This window comes from Tursiops truncatus, chromosome 14, assembly GCF_011762595.2.
Source record: "Tursiops truncatus isolate mTurTru1 chromosome 14, mTurTru1.mat.Y, whole genome shotgun sequence".
Lineage (NCBI taxonomy): Eukaryota > Metazoa > Chordata > Mammalia > Artiodactyla > Delphinidae > Tursiops > Tursiops truncatus.
Window position 1 is genome coordinate 30,243,697 of NC_047047.1, and position 22,473 is coordinate 30,266,169.

At 36.9% G+C, this 22,473-nt stretch overlaps 1 protein-coding gene across 4 annotated transcripts in view; it reads right to left on the bottom strand.

Moving 5' to 3' along the window:
* Nucleotides 1–22,473, bottom strand: part of GMCL1 (germ cell-less 1, spermatogenesis associated) — a 48,056-nt gene that overhangs the window by 1,692 nt on the left and 23,891 nt on the right. For 2 of the 4 annotated variants that reach the window (XM_019943001.3, XM_019943000.3), the window contains 4 exons: nt 18,625–18,694; nt 13,714–13,789; nt 8,352–8,497; nt 6,186–6,273 (listed from right to left, as the gene is read on the bottom strand). In XM_019943001.3, the coding sequence (XP_019798560.1) occupies nt 6,186–6,273; nt 8,352–8,497; nt 13,714–13,789; nt 18,625–18,694 (380 nt within the window). The remainder of the gene's footprint in view (nt 1–6,185; nt 6,274–8,351; nt 8,498–13,713; nt 13,790–18,624; nt 18,695–22,473) is intronic. The other 2 variants (XM_019943002.3, XM_073791280.1) reach the window with 2 other exon arrangements.

Here is a 22,473-nt window from a genome sequence, read left to right on the forward strand (position 1 = left end):
GCCAGCTATATATTAAGTAATAAATAACGGTAGTAATTTTCATTACTGAAAAATTTCTAATCAAGTAACTACATATTTTATGAACAGACACAGTGCACAAATACACACACTTCTCATTTGGCTTCAACGTCTGATGGTCTTTATGTATAGCAAATACTTGGGATGAAGGTGGGGAGTCATTATTATCACCAATAAGCATGGTTCCCACTCTTGTCTAAGATTTCCCACTGTCTCTAATGCAAACACGTTATTTGTCTCTTGGAACCTAAAATACATTATCATGTAAAATCAGTTTCAGGTTCAGTTACATGAATACACATGAGAATGACCTGAAATTCCACAGAGACAGGAGTTGATACTACACCTGAGAGTGACGAATGGAACCCTCACTCACTCAATGCTACAGATCTCTGGAACCCTTTACCAGCAGTATTTGGTGAACAGAATAAATCCTCAGAATATAAGCCGTAGCACTGACATGAGAACTCCTACTTTTTAAATACTTGGATACTGAAATAATATGCATTAGTTTCACCTTTATACATTTTGGAGAATATACTATTAAAATACTGTTTAAATCTAGAATTTAAAATTTTTAACTGAAGCATGTGCTCCTGCAATGAAGAGGGACTAAAACTGCAACATTTGAGTGATTGACAAAGGCTCAACTGGACACAGCTTGTGTTGGGGGAGCAGCAAGATAAATTTGGATAAAGAAGGTAGGGAATAGAAATGTCACACACACACACACACACACAATCTCTATGTTCTCCAAAATGGGCAAAGTGGTGTTTGTTTTTTTTTTAAGTTAGTGAACAAAATGGATATGATGATAGGTCAGGTGAAGCAATCACCTGGGCTGATGGTGCTAACAGGGTTAAGCAGAGAGCAATTATGTCAAATCATAGTTGATCTTTAGATGCTTGAGTCACCCTGGACTAGTCAACATTTGTAGCAATAACCTGAGTGAAGGCACATGTACTAACTTTGTTGAGGACATATGCTTTGACGATATGTGTATCTGATGACAAAAGCAAGATTCTCTACCACGACCAAACAAAGACTCCAAGGAAGATTAGCATTCTGGTATCTGAATATAGTTAAGGTTGGTGGGGGAGAGGAGATCAAAGGGCCAACTCTGGGAAAAGAAGGAATCCATGCGGACATCACTTGGGGGCTGAATGGACATACCAATTTCTGAATATTGAACTGTATTAATCCCCATTTCCCCTCCCCAAACTAGACAGATCTAATTCTAGCTTCATCAAACCTTTAACTCCACCTGAGGGCTCAATTTACACCTACATTTGCATTGAAGCATCTTTATAGAAAAGCTCCATTTTCCTTCTTCCACTATGCAGTGGAAGCAGTGAAGTCTACACATCACAGCATCAGAGTGGTGGTATCTTCCTGGGTTTTCATCTGTTTCCAGACCGTTATTTCTATCTTCTCTGCTTTTCTGAGGCTCGTGCTACTTACCTGTACTATAGCTCTATTACTGCCCTACATTCTATTTATAGGTCTAAATTCCAGGATCCATACATCCAATTCCCTACTAGAAATCTTCACTTAGACATAAAGCAGCTCAAATTCAAATCATCAGCTACTGAATACTACCTATTCTTTCCTTTCTTTCTGTGCCATCTATACTTTCACCCTTGCAATTGGCTTTGATTCCCCATCCCAGCTCTTACATGTCTCACCAGATTACTTTTTTTGCCCACCCCTTAAAGACCAGTGTTCCCTAGGTTTCCCTCCTGTCATATTCTTGACATATTTTCCTGTAGCTTATCTCATCCAATCATTATTTCTAGCCCAGGCGTTGCTTATAAACTCCAGACCCATTTATCCACTGGTCTATCAAATTCTCACCTCAATGCCTTCAAATTAAATATGCTTTAAACTGAATTCATCATCTCTTCACCCTCACTTTAAGTCATGTTCATTTTCCTTCCTATAATTCAAATACCGGTAATTATAGGACAGATTATTATTACCACTATAAGTAAGTTGCCCAAGTCACAAAACCAGGTACTATCTTTGACTTCTTTGTCCTCACCCTCACACATACTTAAGCACCAAATTTTATCAATTGCACCCCTTTATTTCTAGAACCCATCAACATTTCTTCATCTTCATTGCTACCTTCCATAAGGTTCTCACCATTTCTGATCTGGATTATAGCAATAGCTTCTAAATTGTCTTCTGCCACTATCATGTTTCTAGTCCTTCTTACACATTTCTGAGAGATCCTTCTATAGTGCAAGGATTAAAGTTAGCATAGTCCTGTAAGAGGGATAGTTTTAAAATAAATATATAAAAATCACTAGCTTTCCTATAGTCATCAAAAACTATTTATAAAGGATTCATTTCATGTTAGTAATTAAAATATAAAATACCTAGCATTATACTTCCAGGAAACATATAAGAATAAATACGGGGGAAAACTAAATTTTAGAGATGTAAGGGAAGACCTGATTAAATGTAGAAAATACCATATTCCAGAAGGGAAGATATCAATTTCTCACAAATTACTTTATATTTAACAGTATATAGCAAAACCCTCATAGGATTTTTTGAGAGGAAACTGGACAAAATGATTCTATACCCCATACAGAAGAATAATCATGCACAAAGAACCCAGGGATTTTTGAAAAGAGAAGGGTGAAGGTGAATTTGCATTACTGGTAATAAAATTCTTTTTAAATTGAGTCTAATTAAAACAAAGCATTATTGTCTCCACAATAAAATCAGTAAAACAGAAATCTCAGAAATGAAACCAAGTATATAAGGCCTTACAGTATATGATAAAAATGGCATTTCAAACACATTGACACATCTGATACACTTTAGATGTATCAAAATACTCCAATGAAAAAATAAAAGGAATAGGAAAAAAACCCAGATGACTATATAATCCCAGTTAGAAGGCCTAAATAGCACATCGAAAGAAGAACTCATTAAAGGAAGAGATTGATAGACTGTTTCATGAAGGGTGAAAGATAAATTACAAAAATGGAAAAAGTATAGCATATCACAAAGTTATTATTCTTAATATATAAAAGGTGTTAAAATTAACAAGAAAACAAACACCTTAATTAAAAAAAAACATAAACTGTCAATTTACACAATATGTTCAATAAGTAAAAAAAAATATCAGAAACCAAACAAATGAAAACTAAAATAAATGATTTGTTTCCACTTATTATATTGGGAGAAGGACTAGAAAGAATGATACATTTTGTTGCGTATGCTCTCCTGTACTACTGGAGGGAGTGTAAGTTGACAGTAGTTTTGGAGGGCAATTTGGCCATTAGAAAATATATACACCGGGCTTCCCTGGTGGCGCAGTGGTTGAGAGTCCGCCTGCCGATGCACGGGACACAGGTTCGTGCCCCGGTCCGGGAAGATCCCACATGCCACGGAGCGGCTGGGCCCGTGAGCCATGGCCGCTAAGCCTGGGCTCCGCAACGGGAGAGGCCACAACAGTTAGAGGCCCGCGTACCGCAAAAAAAAAAAAAAAAAGAAAAAAAAGAAAATATATACACCATTTATTTGACAAGAACTCCACTTTGTGGAATTCATCTTCTAAAAAATCAGAAAAACATATAAAGGTACATGTACATTTTTTATAATAGTGAAAAAAAATCAACTTTATCCAAAAAAGCATTATTTAAATTATGGTATATCTAAAATAACTCTTATGCAGTAATAAAAATGATGTTGTGGATATATATTTATTGACAAGAAAAGCTATCTATATACAACAAAGTGGAAAAAGAGCAGGCTACAACATAGTTAACAGTAAGATAAAATTTTGGAAAAAAGATATAGGCGATGAAAAAAATATCAGCGGTGTCATCTCTCAGTGGACTATGTATGATTTTTTTTCTGCTTATTTTTATTTTCTATTTTTCTATAACAAATGTCTATAAGCTACATAAAACACATATGCAACCCCCCAACTAAAATCCTTCCATAGCTCTCTAACAGAGCTCAGGAAAAAGTCCAAACTCCATCCATAGCCCATCATGCCCTGGCTCTACACCTACTGAACCCTTCCTCTTCCAAACCTCTCCATTCCTTGAATGACCCATGTGCTGCCTTGCCTCTATCTTTTTAAATTTATTTATTTATTTAATTTTGGCTGTGTTGGGTCTTCGTTGCTGCGCGCGGGCTTTCTCTAGTTGCAGTGAGTGGGAGCTAATCTTCGTTGAGGTGCACGGGCTTCTCATTGAGGTGGCTTGTCTTGTTGCGGAGCACAGGGTCTAGGCGCACGGGCTTCAGTAGTTGTGGCACGTGGGCTTAGTTGCTCCATGGCATGTGGGATCTTCCTGGACCAGGGCTTGAACCCGTGTCCCCTGCATTGGCAGGTGGATTCTCAACCACTGCGCCACTAGGGAAGCCCCCTTGCCTCTATCTTACTCATCATCTGAGGCTTGGTTCAGGTATCCATTCACTTTTCAACTTGTCCAGAAGAGGTTTTCCCTGAACTGTGTCTCTGCCCCTCCCCCAATAACCACACCTGTCCCCAACCCCACAGTAAAGGTTAGAGATGTCTCCCTCAACGTTACACACTCTTTGAGCCCATCCCTCTCCTTCTACTTAGCTATATAAGCTCCTCTTTATTTCCTCCACTCCTAGCATAGAACCTAGCATGAAGTAGTAGGGACACAAATGTTTGCTGAATGAACAAATCAAGGAACACTAGGAATACAACTACTATCTTGGCCTGGTGCTTTTTAATTAAGTCTCTGGCTGCTTTGAGCCATGACAATTCTTTTTTTTTTTTTCCAGTATGCGGGCCTCTCACTGTTGTGGCCTCTCCCACTGTGGAGCACAGGTTCTGGACACGCAGGCTCAGTGGCCATGGCTCACGGGCCCAGCCGCTCCACGGCATGTGGGATCTTCCCAGACCGGGGCACGAACCCGTGTCCCCTGCATCGGCAGGCGGACTCTCAACCACTGCACCACCAGGGAAGCCCCGACAATGTTTTTTAATGAAGTTCCAAGTTGAAGGTAAACATAGATATTGTCCATGCAGCTCAAGAGGGTGAGAGGGACCAACAGAGAATTCCAATGGAGGCAGATTTGAATCTTCTTATGTATCTACCCTCTCACTTACACCTACCACACGACAGAGCTCCCTCTCACTAAGAGTTCCAACAATGGTTGAGGAGCCTCTGTAAGAATGCTGTTAAAGGAGTTCTCATACAGGGTAGGTGAGGTCAGAACTATCACTTCAAGGTTCCTTGCAGTGCTAAATTTTGATGTTTTATGAGAGTCTCTTCAGTCTGAGGAAAACTGCTAACTTCTAATAATTTATGTGAACCATAGGCTCCAAACCCTTTATTAAAACAGTATGTCCTTTGGAATGGTGGTTAGCTTTACTAGAAATAAACAGCCTTGATTTTTAACAGCTCTCGTTTTACTTTTTGAAACTGGTTTACTTTTTCATCATGACATTTTGAAACTTCTACATGCATGTGATTTATGAAAAAACAAATGGCTTTAGAGATAATTTTGGGAACATTACAGACATCTGTCATTTTAGAAACCTACTGTGCTAGAGGATAATGTTCACTTAATATCTAGGAGCTATGGAGATATACTGGATTGTCTTTAAGATATGTTATTACTGTATAAATAAATGAACACATGGAGAAAACAATTAAGATTCATAACTTTGTGAAGATCATGTTCAGGATGAATAATTATTTCCTTATTGTCAGCTCTGCCCCTCAAATCAAATTGGTTTTCTTTTTTTTTTTTTTTTTGGTATGCGGGGCTCTCACTGTTGTGGCTTCTCCCCTTGCGGAGCACAGGCTCTGGACGCGCAGGCTCAGTGGCCATGGCTCACGGGCCCAGCTGCTCCGCGGCATGTGGGATCCTCCCGGACCGGGGCACAAACCCGTGTCCCCTGCATCGGCAGGCGGACCCTCAACCACTGCGCCACCAGGGAAGCCCTGTTTTCTTTTTATTATTATTGTTTTTGGTCTTAGTTACACTTCTGGTAGAATGGAGTAAATTATGCAAAAGTGAACATGGTACTTCCATACTTACCTTCAAAAAATTCTCAAACCAATCTTTAAATCAAACATTAAATCTACTTAAGAATTTTCAAAAGAGGAGTCTAAAGGCAAATACTATAATGAAAAAATTAACAGAAAAGTAATCAAACATACCTGGTCCTTTTCAAGTGTAAGTATTTGATAGCCAGTTGTTCTACTACATATTAGTTTTCCACTACTATCAAAAGAAGCCAAACGTAATCTAGAATTAAAAACACACACACACACAAAAACTAATGATTTTTTAAAGCACGTATCAATTTAAATAAGCCCTACCTTACTTTAATAATTACTTTTTTCTTCCATATTCTTTTAATTTTTTAAAATCTTTAAGTCTTTTATTTGTTAAGAATTTAAAGTCTTTTCAAACTATAAACTGATTCCATTTAGATTTACAAGCTTGTGCTATTATACATATCTGAGATATAAAAATAATTTATAAGTATGCCTTTAAAAATTAATTAATTAGGTTACAGCAGGTCTTAGTTGCAGCACATGGGCTCCTTAGTTGTGGCATGAGAACTCTCAGTTGCAGCATGCATGTGGGATCTAGTTCCCTGACCAGGGATCGAACCCAGGTCCCTTGCATTGGGAGCATGGAGTCTTAGCCACTGCGCCACCAGGGAAGTCCCCAAGTATGCCTTTTTTATTGTGATAAAATATACATAAAATTTACCATTTTAACCATTTTTAAATGTATAGTTCTTGGCATTCAACACATTTCACACTGTTCTGTAGTCATCACCTCCATTCATCTCTAGAACCTGTTCTTCTTCCCCAGCTGATACTCCGTACCCAGTAAACATGAATTCCCCATTTCCCCTTACCTCAGCCCCCGACAATCACCATCCTACTTTCTGTCTCTATAAACTTGTCTACTGTATGTACCTCATGTAAGTGGAATCATACAGTATTTTTGTTCTTTTGTAACTGGCTTATTTCACTTAGTGTAATGTCTTCAAGTTTCAAGCTGACATGTTATAGCACATGTCAGAATTTCCTCCCATTTTAAGGCTGAATAGTATTCCATTGTAGGTATACATCACATTTTGTTTTTCCGTTCATCTGTCAATACCTGGGTTGCTTCCACCTTTTAACTGTTGTGAATAATGTTGCTATGTGTACAAATATGTTTGAGTCCTTGCTTTCAATTCTCTTGGGTAAATAACCAGAAGAGGAATTCCTAGATCATTTTGGTAATTCTATTTAATTTTTTGAGGAGCTGCCACACCATTTTCCACAAACTAAGCACCATTTTACATTCCTACTAGCAATGTACAAGGGTCTAATTCCTCCTCATCTGCACCAACACTTTTGTTTTGTTTTTGATATTAGCCATCCTAACGGGTGTGAGGTGGTATCTCACTGTGGTTTTGATTTGCATTTCCCTTATGATTAGTAATGTTGAACATCTTTTCATGTGCTTATTGGTCATTTGTATATTTTCTTTGGAGAAATGTTTATTTAAGTCCTTTGCCCATTTTTGAATCAGGTTGTTTTTTTGTTGGGGAATGTTAGGAGTTCTCTATATAGTCTTATCAGATATACAGTTAGCAAATATTTTTTCCCACTCCATGGGTTGTTTTTTCACTTTGTTAAGTGTCCTTTGACACACAATTTAATTTTGATGAAGTTCAACTTTTTTTGTGGTTGTTGCTGCCTGTGCTTTGGTATCATACTGAAGAAATCATTGTCAAATTCAATGTCATAAAACTTTTCCCCTGTTTTCTTCCAAGACTTCTTTTATGGTTTTAGCTCTTATGTTTAGGTCTTTGATCCATTTTGAGTTAATTTTTGTGTATGGTATAAGGTAAATATGACTTTTAAATAATCCGTTCATTAAGCTATTTTCCATTTTGTCAGCATCCTCTCCAGAAAAATATTGCCAGCTCAACTATTAGGCAAAGTTGGACATCTGAAATCCTATAGAAAGTTAAGGAAAATACCAGACATGTTTTCCTCTAAGAATACCTTGTTGTATTTCCAGTTTAGACCTTTTATTTTCTAGGAATAGCAGCAAGGCAACAGCTTCAAGCCCAGTATCAATCCTACACCATTCATATTCCAGCCCATTCTTTCTTCCTGACATACTAGATCTGGGTCTTATAATTTTGATTATTAATACATTTTGTAGGAATGGAGCTTTATCATTTCCTTGCAGTTTCATATATATTGTATCTTACCAAAGTTCTACTATTGTTGGTGTAAATTATGGTTTTATTTCATTTCTTATAGTTCTTTTAGAGTGAGGAAGAGTGGGGTGGGAAAATCTCATCCTACCTAAATGCTATGCTCCTTCGAGGTTGTAAACTGACAGATCCACTACATGGCTGATTCAGTGTATTGCGTTTGAAAATGATGTATCGATTGGTGTAAGTTACAAGCAGGTCAAAGCCGAAGTTAAAACCTGTCCACCGCCAGCAGTACTAAAATACAAAGGAGAAAGATTTACTTCAGTTTATCATATTAGCAAGTCAAAAATAAAAAGTTCAAACTGTCTTTTCTTTTTCTAATTCATTTCAAGTATTTCTGTCTTATGGGTCCCTACTTTTTGTCAGTGCCTTAAGGCTTAGCACACACAATATATCTGTGATATATATACAAGGTTTACCACATAGACATAGTATATATCAAAGCCAGCAAAAGCAGCCTCTATGATCATTATTCCTTCAGGTACTTTCCTAATATTGTCTCTTCATGATCTGTTTCATCAACTCTCCACATTTTATCATAACTAATATGTTAAACTAATTAGTTTATCATAACTAATATGGCTTAGTTGATAGTTATAAGCTATACCAACTCTAAGTAGGTATAGTTTAGGGGACTAGGAGTCTAGATAGAGGTAGTAAGAATCCGCTAAAATTTTTCCTGCTTTAAAAATACTCTGAAATACCTTAAGTGATACCTTGTGTGATCTCTCTTATATGTAAAATCTAAAAAAAAATATGTACTAAAAAAAAACAAACCCTAAGCTTACTGATACAGAGAACAGCTTGGTGGGTGCCAGAGGCGAGGGGTGGGGAGTGGGAGAAATGGGTGAACTGTTTTTTTTAGTTTAAATAAATTTTAAAAATACCCTAAAATACCTTAAGTAACTAACCAACAGATACACAACTGAGTTATTTTAAATACCATCATGAGGTTCACAAGTTTGTTTATTCTATCACCTAATAGTTAATGAGAGACTATTAAGTAAAGTGGCATTGTATAATGAAGTAAAGTTAGGACTTCAAGTGTTTGGTTGACCCTCTGAATTACAACATTAAATCAAGAGTTCACTGATATTTATTGAGCACATATTTTGTGCCAGGTACTGCTCTAGCCATTAAAGAAATGGCAGTAAAGAAGTTTCTGCCCTAGTAAATGTATATTTTAATACGTGTGTGTTTGTGTGGAGGAGGAGATGAACAACAAACATGAAATGGGATGGAAGAGGACAGAATAGAATGCCAGGAGAGAGTGACAGGGTAGGGGAGGTGGGCTGGCAGCTGGGGAGCCTGTTGGTTCAGGCAGGTGGTCAGGGAACATCTCTCTAAGGAGGTGCTATGAGACTAGGGTCCTGAGTCAACTAAGGAGTGGATGGGGTAGCTATCTGGGGAAAAGTGACTTAGACAAAGAAAACAAGTACAAAGTTCTGGAGGTAAAAACATGCTTGGCATATCTGAGGAACAGCAAAAAGGCTACGTGGCTAGGGCAATAACTGAGGGGGACGGAGGCTGGAGATTAGTTCAGAGAGTCAGTCAGGGGCCAGAAAACATATGGCCTAGAGTCCACAGTAGGAAAGAGTTTGGATTTCTTCTAATTGTGGTAAGAGGCTAACGGAAAACTTTAGGGAAGGATGTAACATGATCTAACTTGCATTTTAAAAAGATGATTTTGGCTGCTGTGTGGAAAACAGAATGTATAAGAACAAGAGTAAAAACAGGGAGAGCAGTTATGAAGCTACAACAGTCCAGGCAAGAGATAATGGTGGCTTGGACTTGGGTCGTAGTGGTAGATGTGGTAAGAATATATTTGGGGGACTTCCCTGGTGGCACAGTGGTTAAGAATCCACCTGCCAATGCAGGGGACATGGGTTTGATCCCTGGTCTGGGAAGATCCCACATGCTGCAGAGCAACTAAGCCCGAGCGCCATAATTACTGAGCCTGTGCTCTAGAGCCCATGTGCCACAACTACTGAGCCCGTGCACCACGACTACTGAAGCCCATGCACCTATAGCCTGTGCTCCGCAACAAGAGAAGCTACTGCAATGAGAATCCCGTGCCCCGCAAGGAAGAGCAGCCCCCGCTCGCCACAACTAGAGAAAGCCCATGCATGGCAACGAAGACTCAATGCAGCCAAAAAAAAAAAAAAAAAAAAAATTATATATATATATATATATATATATATATATTTGGAAGATATATATTCAAAGGAACTTCTTATGGACAACAGATATGGAACAAAAGAAAGAAGAACCTGAAGTGTGGAGCTTATGCAGTGGATGAACAGAGGGGTTATCTATGGGCTGGAGAATACTTGGGAAGGAGGAGTTTGGGAATGAAAATCAAAGAGTTCAGCTGGAACCATTATATTTGAGAGGCTATTAGAATTCTAAGAAAGATGTCAAGTGAGTAGCTGGATACAGGAGTTAGGAATGGTGTAAAGTCATGGGACTATAAGAGATCACTTAGGAGTCAGCATAGAGAGTACAGATATGGAAGAAGTCCAAGTACTGAGCCTCCAGTCACACCAACATTTGTTGAGAAAGAGAAGGATCTAGCAAAGACTTAGAGGGAGCAGCCAACGAAGCAGGAGGAAAACCAGCACAGTATGCTGTCCTGGAAGTCAAATGGAGAAAATCTCCGTGGAGTGAGTGAAGAACTCACTTGTTGCCAAGAACTTTCGGAAGACTAAAAACTACTCGACTTGGTAATGTAGGAATCACTGGTGACAATGGCACAGCGTTTCACTTGACTTTACTGGAGTAAATGAATTGGAGTGGATACAGGCAACTTTTTTCAATGAATTTTGCTTAAAAAGGGTGCAGAGAAATGGAGTGGAAGCTAGAGGGGAATGTGAGTCAGGGAATGGTTTAAGATGGGGGATGCTGTAGCATGTTAATATGCTAAATGAGAATGATACAGAAGAGAAAAACTGATGATGCAGGAGAGTGAGGTGATGACTGTAGGAGCAAACTTTTTGAACAAGTGAGAAGGGATGGGGTCCATTATAAGAGGAGGTGGACTAGGATAGAAGCAGACAGTTCATCCATTCTAGTAAAAGGAAAAGCACAGCACACGGCTGCAGATGCAAGGAGACTGGTAGTATTGTTGGTAGGAGGATGCACAGATTCTCTTCCTACTGCTTTTATTTTCTGAATAAAGAAAGAAGCAAGGCCAATGGAAAGAATAAGGGTGGTAGCATTGCCCTTTTGAGAAGGTATGAGTTACTCCAGGAGTAGGAGGATAAATTCACTAGGGAAATGTAGGAGGATCACCATTTAGCACTAAAAACCTGCTTGAAGTTTACAGTTACAACATTCAAGTGAAACCTGCTGGGGTTTGTATGGTGTTTTTCTTTAGTCACATTCTTTGGATGGAAGCAGGCATGGAATGCATGGAAAGGTGGGATTTAACAAGAACTGGGGTTTAGCCTGGTGAATTTGACTGAGTGAAAAAGGGAAAAAGGAAGTTAAGAGTATAAGCCAGGGACCAATTTTTTTTTCACCTTGTATATTGTTTTTAATTAATTGTTACCTACAAAAGTTCCCAGCCTTAATTTTGCTCAATAACTTTTTAAAAATAAATTTATGTATTTATTTATTTATTTTATGGCTGCAATGGGTCTTCGCTGCTGCGCACCAGCTTTCTCTAGTTGTGGCAAGCAGGGACTACTCTTCGCTGCAGTGCGCGGGCTTCTCACTGCGGTGGCTTCTCTTGTTGCGGAGCACGGGCTCTAGGTGCACGGGCTTCAGTAGTTGTGGCATGTGCAGGCTCTGTAGTTGTGGTTCGCAGGCTCTAGAGCACAGGCTCAGTAGTTGTGGTGCACGGGCTTAGTTGCACTGTGGTGTGTGGGATCTTCCCAGACCAGGGCTCGAACCCATGTCCCCTGCATTGGTAGGTGGATTCTTAACCACTGTGGCATCAGGGAAGCCCTGGTCAATAACTTTTTAAAGTTAATTTTTATTGGAGTATAGTTGCTTTACAGTGTTGTGTTGGTTTCTACTGCACAGCAAAGTGAGTCAGCTATACATATATACATATATCCCCTCTTTTTTGGATTTCCCTCCCATTTAGGTCAGCACAGAGCATTCAGTAGAGTTCCCTGAGCTATACAGTAGGTTCTCATTAGTTATCTATTTTATACATAGTGTCAATAGTGTATATATGTCAATCCCAATCTCCCAATTCATCCCACCCCAGCCAGGGACCAATTTTAAGATGGAACATAAAATATAAGTCAAGTAAAGAAAGAAGTAGGGATGTGGTGAGAGGGTAATGGGGAAAAGATAGTAAGAACAATGTATTGTACATTCTAGTGGGGTTAAAAAGTTGTTGGGAGTCCAGGTACTAGAGGGAGAGTGCTAGAAAGATAACACGAGGTGGAGTCTGCAAGTGGTATGCTTAAAATGGAAATTTTGAAGAGGGTACATGAATTAGTGATACAAAAATTGAGGATATGCTTATAAGACATTGGTTCCTGAGGTAGGGTAGAGCACAAGATCACGGAGGGAAGGAAGGTCAGGGAACAGATGCTAAAATCACCAAGACTGATAAGAAGAGTAGGGAGAAAGAAAGCCAGCAAGCCGAGCGAATGATGGCCACAGTCAGAGTAGTGAGTGGTGCAGAAGTATGCACTTCAAAGGAGCTGTGATTCAATGACGATGAGGGTGGAACAAGGTCTGGAAGCGACAATAAGGAGGACTAAGGAATAAATAAGATGCTATTCCTCTTTCATACTCTGAAATTATGAATGCAAACATAAAATAATGAAACTTTCAAAATTAAAGTTAAAATTAGGGAAAATCTGGGAGAAAAATAACCAAATGGTTATCTAAATTAGGCTGAACTGTTTTCAAAGATGAAAATTACAATTAGGGTAGAGTTTTTAAAAAAATGTAGTTCATGTCTCGTTAGTGGCTGTAAAATCAATTTAATGAGTCACAATCAGCTTTTTAAAAAAAATTAAGTAGAAATACATCTATAGGACAAAGTAGCTGTAAGCACTGTTTTGTAATACTTTTGTTTCACTTATATGCATTTGTACTGGGTGTTAATGACATACATAATTTTTAATGTGGGTAGCAATCAAAGCGTTTGAATGTCTTTGATCTAGGGTAACTGTAAAATAGAATTACTTTTAAGACTATGTAACAGCTCCCATTTAACGTCTTATTTATCTTTATTTCTGGTTTGCTGAGGGATCTTCTCATATCTCATATCTAGACCCAGAAAGTTCAACAGTCTCAGGGAAGGCTGAATAATCAATCACCACTGAGTATGTAACTCCTTGCCCAGGAGATCATGCTACAGAAACTAATCCACAAAAAAGCTCTTCTGAGGTATAATATGTATCACGATTGTTATTGAAAGTATATTTTGCACTAATAGTACAACAATTTGTATAAGACTATTAAGAGTCACAACCCATACTTACTTCACCATCTTTGGCAAGCTTTCTACCACACCTCATGCTATTTCCCTCTAGCTCTTCTTTATTGATTTCTTGAGGCCTAGAAATATATACAAAACATGAAATCTCACAGAAAATCAGCAACTAATATTTGAAAAATAACTGTGAGTTACAACAAGAGAAAAACTTTCTACTAGATTTAAAAATAAAATTTTGTAGTACAGATAAAAATCAAAATGCAATGATTAAATCTAGCCCATTACCTCTGCTAAATAAAAAAAAATTTAAATCTTTAGTGTTTCATTTATTGCCTTGACTTCTAGAATACTTTTACTAGGGCCCAGTGAAACCAGAGAAGAGGGGGAAATAATCTATGAGAAATTCTGCTTACCGAGAAAATAAAACACTTAAAAGTCTAACTACTAAGTAAAATTAAATTAAAATCTATTATTTAAGACGTGACTTGGTATCACCTACCATTTGATATTATTGTTTCGCACACAAGCCATTTTTTAAAGTAGTACAACTATACAAACTCAGTATTTAATAGAAAACAGCTGTAGAATTTTATCAGTTAATCTTTACTTGGCCCTCTTACTTTAAAAACCTTAATCAACTAAGAGAAACACTGTTATTTCAAGATGTAATAATAAAATGACATTATTATTAGCTTAGAATTCCAAATGATAAAATACATTCATTCATATACAGCATTTATTAAGTACCTAGATACCGGGGCCATCTTCATCATCATTATCTAATAAATATATTGAAACAAATACAATACATAAAAAATAATGAAATGGAAATAAAACTAATAAAACATATCCTTGACATCCAAGAGCTCAGTCTAGCAGGGAACTAGACATAAGCAATAAGATAATAACGTGGAGAGAACTGATGTTAACAGCATGAAGAAGGCACAGATTTATTGCCTGGGATTAAGAGTGGGGATAATAACAGAGGAAGTATTATTTGTGCCTGAGAGGGAGTTTGTTGGGGTAGACGTCAGGGGTGAACTCTATGCAGAGGAAGGGCATTCCAGGTAGAAGGACTAGCAAAAAAGGACCGGAGCATGAAAGGGTACTAAATGTATGAAGAACTTAGTGCAGCTGGAGCCTAAAATGAGCATGAGAGGAGATAAAGCGAAAGGCATTTGGGACAGACTGTTGAAGGGCCCCACAGGCTACGTTCACAGGAGTTTCAAATTTTCCTGTAGGTAAGAGAGAGTTCCCATGTATTTGTTCTGTTACTTTAAAATTTTTTCTTACGAAAACTTTCAAACATATAAAAGTAAATAGGGACTTCCCTGGTGGCACAGTGTTTAAGAATCCACCTGCCAATGCAGGGGACACGGGTTCAAACCCTGGTCCAGGAAGATCCCACAAGCTGTGGAGCAACTAATCCCGTGCACCGTAACTACTGAGCCTGCACTCTAGAGCCCGTGAGCCACAACCACTGAGCCTATGCGCCGCAACTACTGAAGCCCACACACCTAAAGCTTGTGCTCCGCAACAAGAGAAGCTACCGCAGTGAGAACCCTGTGCACCGCAAGGAAGAGCAGCCCCCACTCGCCGCAACTAGAGAAAGCCCATGCACGGCAATGAAGATCCAACGCAGCCAAAAATAAATAAATTTAAAAAATAATAAATAAATAAAAGCTTTGCTTAAAAAAAAAGTAAATAGTACAATGAGCCAAATTTTCTCACCATATAGGTTCAATAATCCTGTTTTAGTTTTACTCCCATTTCTCCCCACATCCCTCCCAACTGTTTATTATTGAGGCTGACCCTCCAGACATCATATCCTTTAATCTGTAAATATATATCACACATAAAGCAATAATCCCTAACTATCATCTAATGTCCCTGGTCTTATTTAAGCAGGGAAGTGAAATCATATTTCTACTTAGGAGGCTAATCCTGTTGGCAATGTGGAAAAGCGTTTGGAAGAGGAGAACCCTGGAGGGAGACTTTACTAGATTATAACCTAGAGTCAATGGAGTACACTGTCTTTCTCACTTTAGCAGCCCTACAGTAGCGAGCAGATACTCAGTATGTGTGGAAGAGAGTGCTTCATTAGGGGCAATACAGTCACATACATAATAAGAATGCAAGAAAGCCACTTATTCTAACTCAGTCTCTTCGGTGAGACTCTATATTAAACTCAAAAAGGATACAGATGAGAAAAATCTTGAATAATAGAGAACATCCAACACTTAAAAACTGAATATACAAAAGAAGTAGGTAGGATGGTTTATAAAACATTTCATACATTACAAAATGCTTCAAATCTGAATTCCAGTAAATAATTAACTCTCATTTTTTGGAGGGGTCTCCTATTTCAACAATCTTACTGTATTTGTGCAAGATAAGTATGCTATGAATATATTTGGGAAAAGATGGGATATAAGTTACAAGTAAAGTAGAAACTAAGAACCCTGGATAATAATCTTGCAATCATTATCTTAAGTTTATAGAACCCTTTCACACACTCACTGTTTAGCTATAAACACAACTAGGCTATTATTTTAGGAAGTTCTTTAGTGTATAAAAATAAATTAAAAGAGATCAGGGCAGAAAAAAATTTAAATGTAAAACCTTTTTATGTACTCACAGGTGGACTGTCTCTTCACGCTGCCTATACCAAGGAGCTAGTATAAAGATCAAACAATAAATGTGGAAGTACTTCACTGAACTGCACAGCACTACACATTGAAAGAAAAGAACAGATAATATGCTTTCTCTTAAAATGAAGACAGTACATAAATATTTTCTAGAGGGGTCATATGCTTTTGATGAAGGCACCTGTGTAACCAGATGGGTTAATTCACCTTATGCTCAAGTCTTCAAAAAAACTATTACAGGGGACTTCCCTGGTGGTCCAGTGTCTAAGACTCCACGCTCCCAATGCAGGGGGACTGGGTTCATCCCTGGTCAGGGAACTAGAGCCCGCATGCCGCAACTAAAAGATCCCACGTGCTGCAACTAAAAGATCCCGTGTGCTGCACCTAAAGATCCCACGTGCCGCAACTAAGATCTGGTGCAGTCAAATAAATAAATAAATAAATATTTTTAAAAAAAGAACTTAAAAAAACAAAACAACCCCTATTATATTAGTGAGAATTTGACAATACTGCCACAAATGAGAAAATTGGCTTTACCTATACATATATATGAAGATCATGCTTTATGAAAGTATTATTCCAGGTAATATTTCAATAGCTTAAAAGAATATCATAACACTAAGTGAAACAAAGTATATCAATTATTCAATTTTACTAATATATAGCAAGTGACAATACAAACATTGTTATACTAATTGACCAAAAAGATAAATATTTATAATATTGATAGTTATAGAAATATAAGAATAAAAGCTGATTACATGATCTTTTTCTCTAACAGCTCTTGACTTTAATACTGTTACTGGTTTTTCAACATAATGAATACATTTAAAAATTCATAGCAAAATCCATATACCTGTGGTCAATTAATCGACAACAATGGAGGCAATAATATATTAATACAATGGAGAAAAGACAGTCTCTTCAACAAGCGGTGGTGGGAAAGCTGGACAGCTACATGCAAATCAATATGAACACTCCCTCACACTATATACAAAAAAACTTCAAAATACTTTAAATACCTAAGTATAAGACATGACACCATAAAACTCCTAGAAAAGAACATCGGCAAAACATTCTCAGATATAAACTGCAGCAATATTTTCTTAGATTAGTCTCCCAAGGCAAAAGAAATATAAGCAAAAATGAACAAATGGGACCTGACCTAATCAAACTTAAAAGCTTTTGCACAGCAAAGGAAACCATAAACAAAATGAAAAGACAACCTAGGGAATGGGAGAAAATATTTGCAAATGATGTGACCTACAAGGGGTTAATATCCAAAATATATAAAGAGCTCATACAACTCAAAAAAACAAACCACCCAATCAAAAAATGGGCAGAAGACCTAAATAGACATTTCTCCAAAGATGACATACAGATGGCCAACAGGCACATGGAAAGATGCTCAACATCAATAATTATTAGAGAAATGCAAATCAAAACTACAATGAGATGTCACCTCACACCAGTCAAAATGGGTATCATCAGAAAGTCTACAAATAATAAATCTGGAGAGGGTGTGGGGAAAAGGGAACCCTCCTACACTGTTGGTGGGAATGTAAATTGGTGCGGCTCCTATGGAAAACAGTGTGGAGATTCCTTAAAAAACTAAAATTAGAGCTACCATACCTAGCAATTCCACTCCTTGGCATATATCCTAAAAAGATGAAAACTCTAATTCAAAAAGATACACGCACCACAATGTTCATAGCAGCACTATTTACAAGAGCCAAGACATCGAAGCAGCCCAAGGGCCCATCAACAGATGATTGACTTAGGAAGATGTGGTATATTTATATACAATGGAATATGTATTACTCAGTCATAAAAAAGAATGAAATATTACCATTTGCAGCAACATGGATGGACCTAGAGAATATCATACTAAGTGAAATAAGTCAAAGAGAGAAAGACAATTATAAGATATCACTTATATGTGGAATCTAAAAAAATAATACAAATGAATCTATATAAAAAACAGAAGAACTCACAGACAAAACAAACTTATGGTTACCAAAGGGGAAAGGGAGGGGTGGCAGGATAAATTAGGAGTATGAGATTAACAGATACAAACTACTATACAGAAAATAGATAAGCAACAAGGATTTACTGTATAGCAAAGGGAACTATATTCAGTATCTTATAGTAACCTATAATTGAAAATAATCTGAAAAATATATATTATACAACTGAATCTCTTAGCTGTATACCTGAAACTAACACAATATTGTAAATTAACTATATTTCAGTAAAAAAAAAAAATTTTTTCTTTTTTAATGAACAATGCTGTGATGTACCATACTTACCCCACCTCACTGTCTTGTTCTGCCCGGAGCATAGCAAACCACTGCTGTTTATACACAGAAGATAGCCATTCTAAAATGTAAAAATACATATAAGGATAATAAGAAATATGTAAAAACATAAAGGATTTAAAAATTTTAAGAAGCTGATAAAATTTTTACCATTTTAAAATTCAAGTTTAAAACAGCAATAAGTAAAGCTGGTAATTTGTATTTTATAAACATGCTATAACGATACAGCTTAATGATTTTTAAAGTGGTAAATGTTATCTTCCTTTGCTTTAGGATAGACTCTACTTAGATCACATACATTTAAAACTTTAGTTAAAAGTATATTCTTGTATTTAATAATTTCCTTTTCATAGCTGATACTATTTTTCATTTGTAAGAAACATACCAAAAGTAATATTTTCAGTTTTAACAAAAGCTTTAATAGAAAACTGAATAATGGATTGTTCCTAAATTAAATTATCTAAAAACAATTAATGAGAAATATACCATCTCTAAATTATTAGATGAATTATGCAACTCAAGAAATAATTTTGACACGATTTAGATAACTATTATAATTTAAATTATTGCAAATGGAATATAATAATTATAGATATTCTTCCCTTTAATAATAAGCATATAATTTTTCCACAAAATGAGACTGTGGAAGCTGAAATTTTAATTATTTTACATAAAACATGGATTTATTAAAAATATAAGCAGAACTGGCTTAGCACCATATTTATTTTTTGCTCTTATTTATTCCCAACTAAAAGGGTAGTTTTTCTAATTTTTAAGTTAAATGATTTCTCTACCTCTACCGAAAGGCAGGGGAAAAACCCTAGTGCAATTAAAATCTGGGTTTTCACTTCATAATTCTCTACCTAATAAAAGGTATCCAGATGACTTGCACTGATTTATTGGTGTCCTTCCTTAAAATTCTCTATAAATACACTTATGAGTGCTTCTTTCCCTAAAATAATATTGTTGCTATTATAAGGAATAACTGCTGAATATCTAGGCCACAAACAATTCATTTTCAGTAGGTAAAGACTAACAGCAAAATTTATGTGACTCTGTATACCTACACACATATTGTTCATCTTATTTGCAAGGTATTTGGATTTTAAAATTCTGTTTTACTGTATTTTATTAAAAAAAAAAAGCTGATCCCTTCCCATTAAAATGATTTCTCAACTCACTACAGGTTATGCCTGTAGTTTGAATAAACTCCTTTAAAACTAAAAGCATTTTGTTTTTTGGCTGCGCCACCTGGCTTGCGGGATCTTAGTTTCCTGACCAGAGATTGAACCCAGGCCTCGGTAGTGAAAGCGCCGAATCCTAACCGTTGGACTGCCAGGGAATTCCCTGAAAGCATTTTTAACAAGTTAAAAATGTGGGTACACATTTTTGTCCCTCCTTTCTTGCCTTAATCTAAAAGAGTAAAAAGTCAAACTAGATATCTTTTTGGTCACAGGTAGTTCATCCAGTAGCAGCAGCCCCAAAATATGTCACTAGAACCACTAGTTCAAATGCAGTGTTGACAGTTGATACACAGGGGGAAATCTCTGATAAAATGAGATTGAAAAACATGGGATAAAAATAAGTGAAACAATTTGCCTTATACAGAGTTTTTAATACGATTATATGCAGACGTATCTCCCAAAACGCAGATACGCTAGGCAGAGTTTCCCAGAATCCTTTTTGGCAGAGTTAGTGTTCAGTGGAAAGATTCTGAAAAAGTGCCTTGAAGAAACTTCCACTCAGTGAAAACAAATTTAAGCACTTTTAAACTTTATCAGACCAAAATACAAAACAAAAACTCAAAACGGGCACATCAAAGTGGCATTTGACAGTGCTATAAATCAGCAGCTGCAGATCTAATCGACAGCAGTTTTGAATGTAAACACAGTACTTTTCTAATAGAATAAATGAGATAAGTCAGAATGAATTTATTTAGATCATTCCTCTTGTCTTATACAAAGGATATGGGGAAGGGGGTCTCCAAAAGTATACTATTTGAAAATCTAAATGTCTTAGATTTACAAAACTTTAAAACACAAACAGAAAGATAAGATACACCCTGAATTTGCCTAGTTTTATTGTTTAAATCAAAGAAACAGTGTATATTCAGGTATATACACATACAAAAATCTACTCACAACCAGTAAAGCATATAGCAAAAAACAGCCTACAGGTTGAATGTTATATGAAACACGTTAAGTCAGAATTAGATCATGAAGGTGAAGGAAGTCTACATAATAAAAAATTCCTATCTGGATAAAAGAATATTTTGTACAGAGCATCTATAGGTATATTAGTATAAAATTATGGAGAAGTTCATCTCAAAGATCTTCATGTATAATAACCTAAAAATCTAGTTCCAAAAGATGACAAATTTACTCTACTGAGTACAGTATTTCTCAATAAAACTAATTACATGAATTTATATACATTTTCATTTTAAGCAACTTATTTTCATAAAATTCATACTGCTTTAACAATTATCATCTCTATTGAATTTACGAAAATATTAAGCATTGTTTCCCCATTATTCCCACAACAGTAATTCCTGATATAAAAAGTTACAAGAATACCTATTTTCTTGCCCACAATGCAAAGTAAGGGAATAAATCTATTGCATTACTTTGTTATCAAAAGCCAAAAAATTAAACATACTCAAAAGAATGGTGATTCAAAGTTAAGTTTGAATTCAAAGTTAAGTTTGCTTAAGTTTCTGCAACTGGATATGCAAACTTAAAGAGATTAAACATAGCGGACTTCTTCTAAGTAAGATGGAGCCAAAAGCAATATGGGCTTTAGAACAGGAAAGACTTGGGGTTGCATTTGAGCTCTGCTTCTCACTAGCTGTATGACAGGATAGTAATACTTCATCTATAAAATGGGAACTACCTTGATAATTTCAAAGATTACGTTACATGATAGGTGTTAAATGTATAATCTGGCATATTACCTGGGACACTGAAGAATCTACACATATTTGTTTACTTTTCCTCCTCCGCTTTAAGGTTCTTAGGTTAGGAGCTAGAACCTAAACTTATCTGATAGAGTAAATACTGTATTAGGCCGTATGTAAGTTAGTATGTTTCAGAAAATGATTTTAGTTCACACAAACTGAGTGCCTACTACCTGTCAAGCACTGTACTATGTACCTGAGAGAAAAAGATGAAAAACATACAGTCCAACCAGGACACAGATATATTCTGTACTACAGTAATCTAGCAAGAGATGACGATGTCTTAACAAGGAAGTGGTAGCAGGCAAAAAAAGGAGGTGAGTTTGAGAATTATCTAGGGAAAAAATCTATAGGACATAGTGAATGGATGTGGAGGAAGACAGTTTGAGGAGGACAGGATGACTTGCAGGATTCTGCCATTTTCTGTGAGGCTGGGTGTTTGGTTTTTTTTTGTTTTTTTTTCCCCCCGTACGCGGGCCTCTCACTGTTGTGGCCTCTGCCGTTGCGGAGCACAGGCTCCGGACGCGCAGGCTCAGCGGCCATGGCTCACGGGCCCAGCCGCTCCGCGGCATGTGGGATCTTCCCGGACCGGGGCATGAACCCGTGTCCCCTGTATCGGCAGGCGGACTCTCAACCACTGCGCCACCAGGGAAGCCCGCTGGGTGGGTTTTTAATGTTGATGACTGATAAGCGAACATGGGAAGAAAAAACCAGGGACTAGAGCTGGAGGGGAAAGATATAAGTACGTTTTGTTTTTTTAAAAAAATAATTTATGTATTTACTTATTTATTTATTATTTATTTTTGGCTGTGTTGGGTCTTTGTTGCTGCGAGCGGGCTTTCTCTAGTTGCAGCGAGCGGGGGCTACTCTTCGTTGCAGTGTGT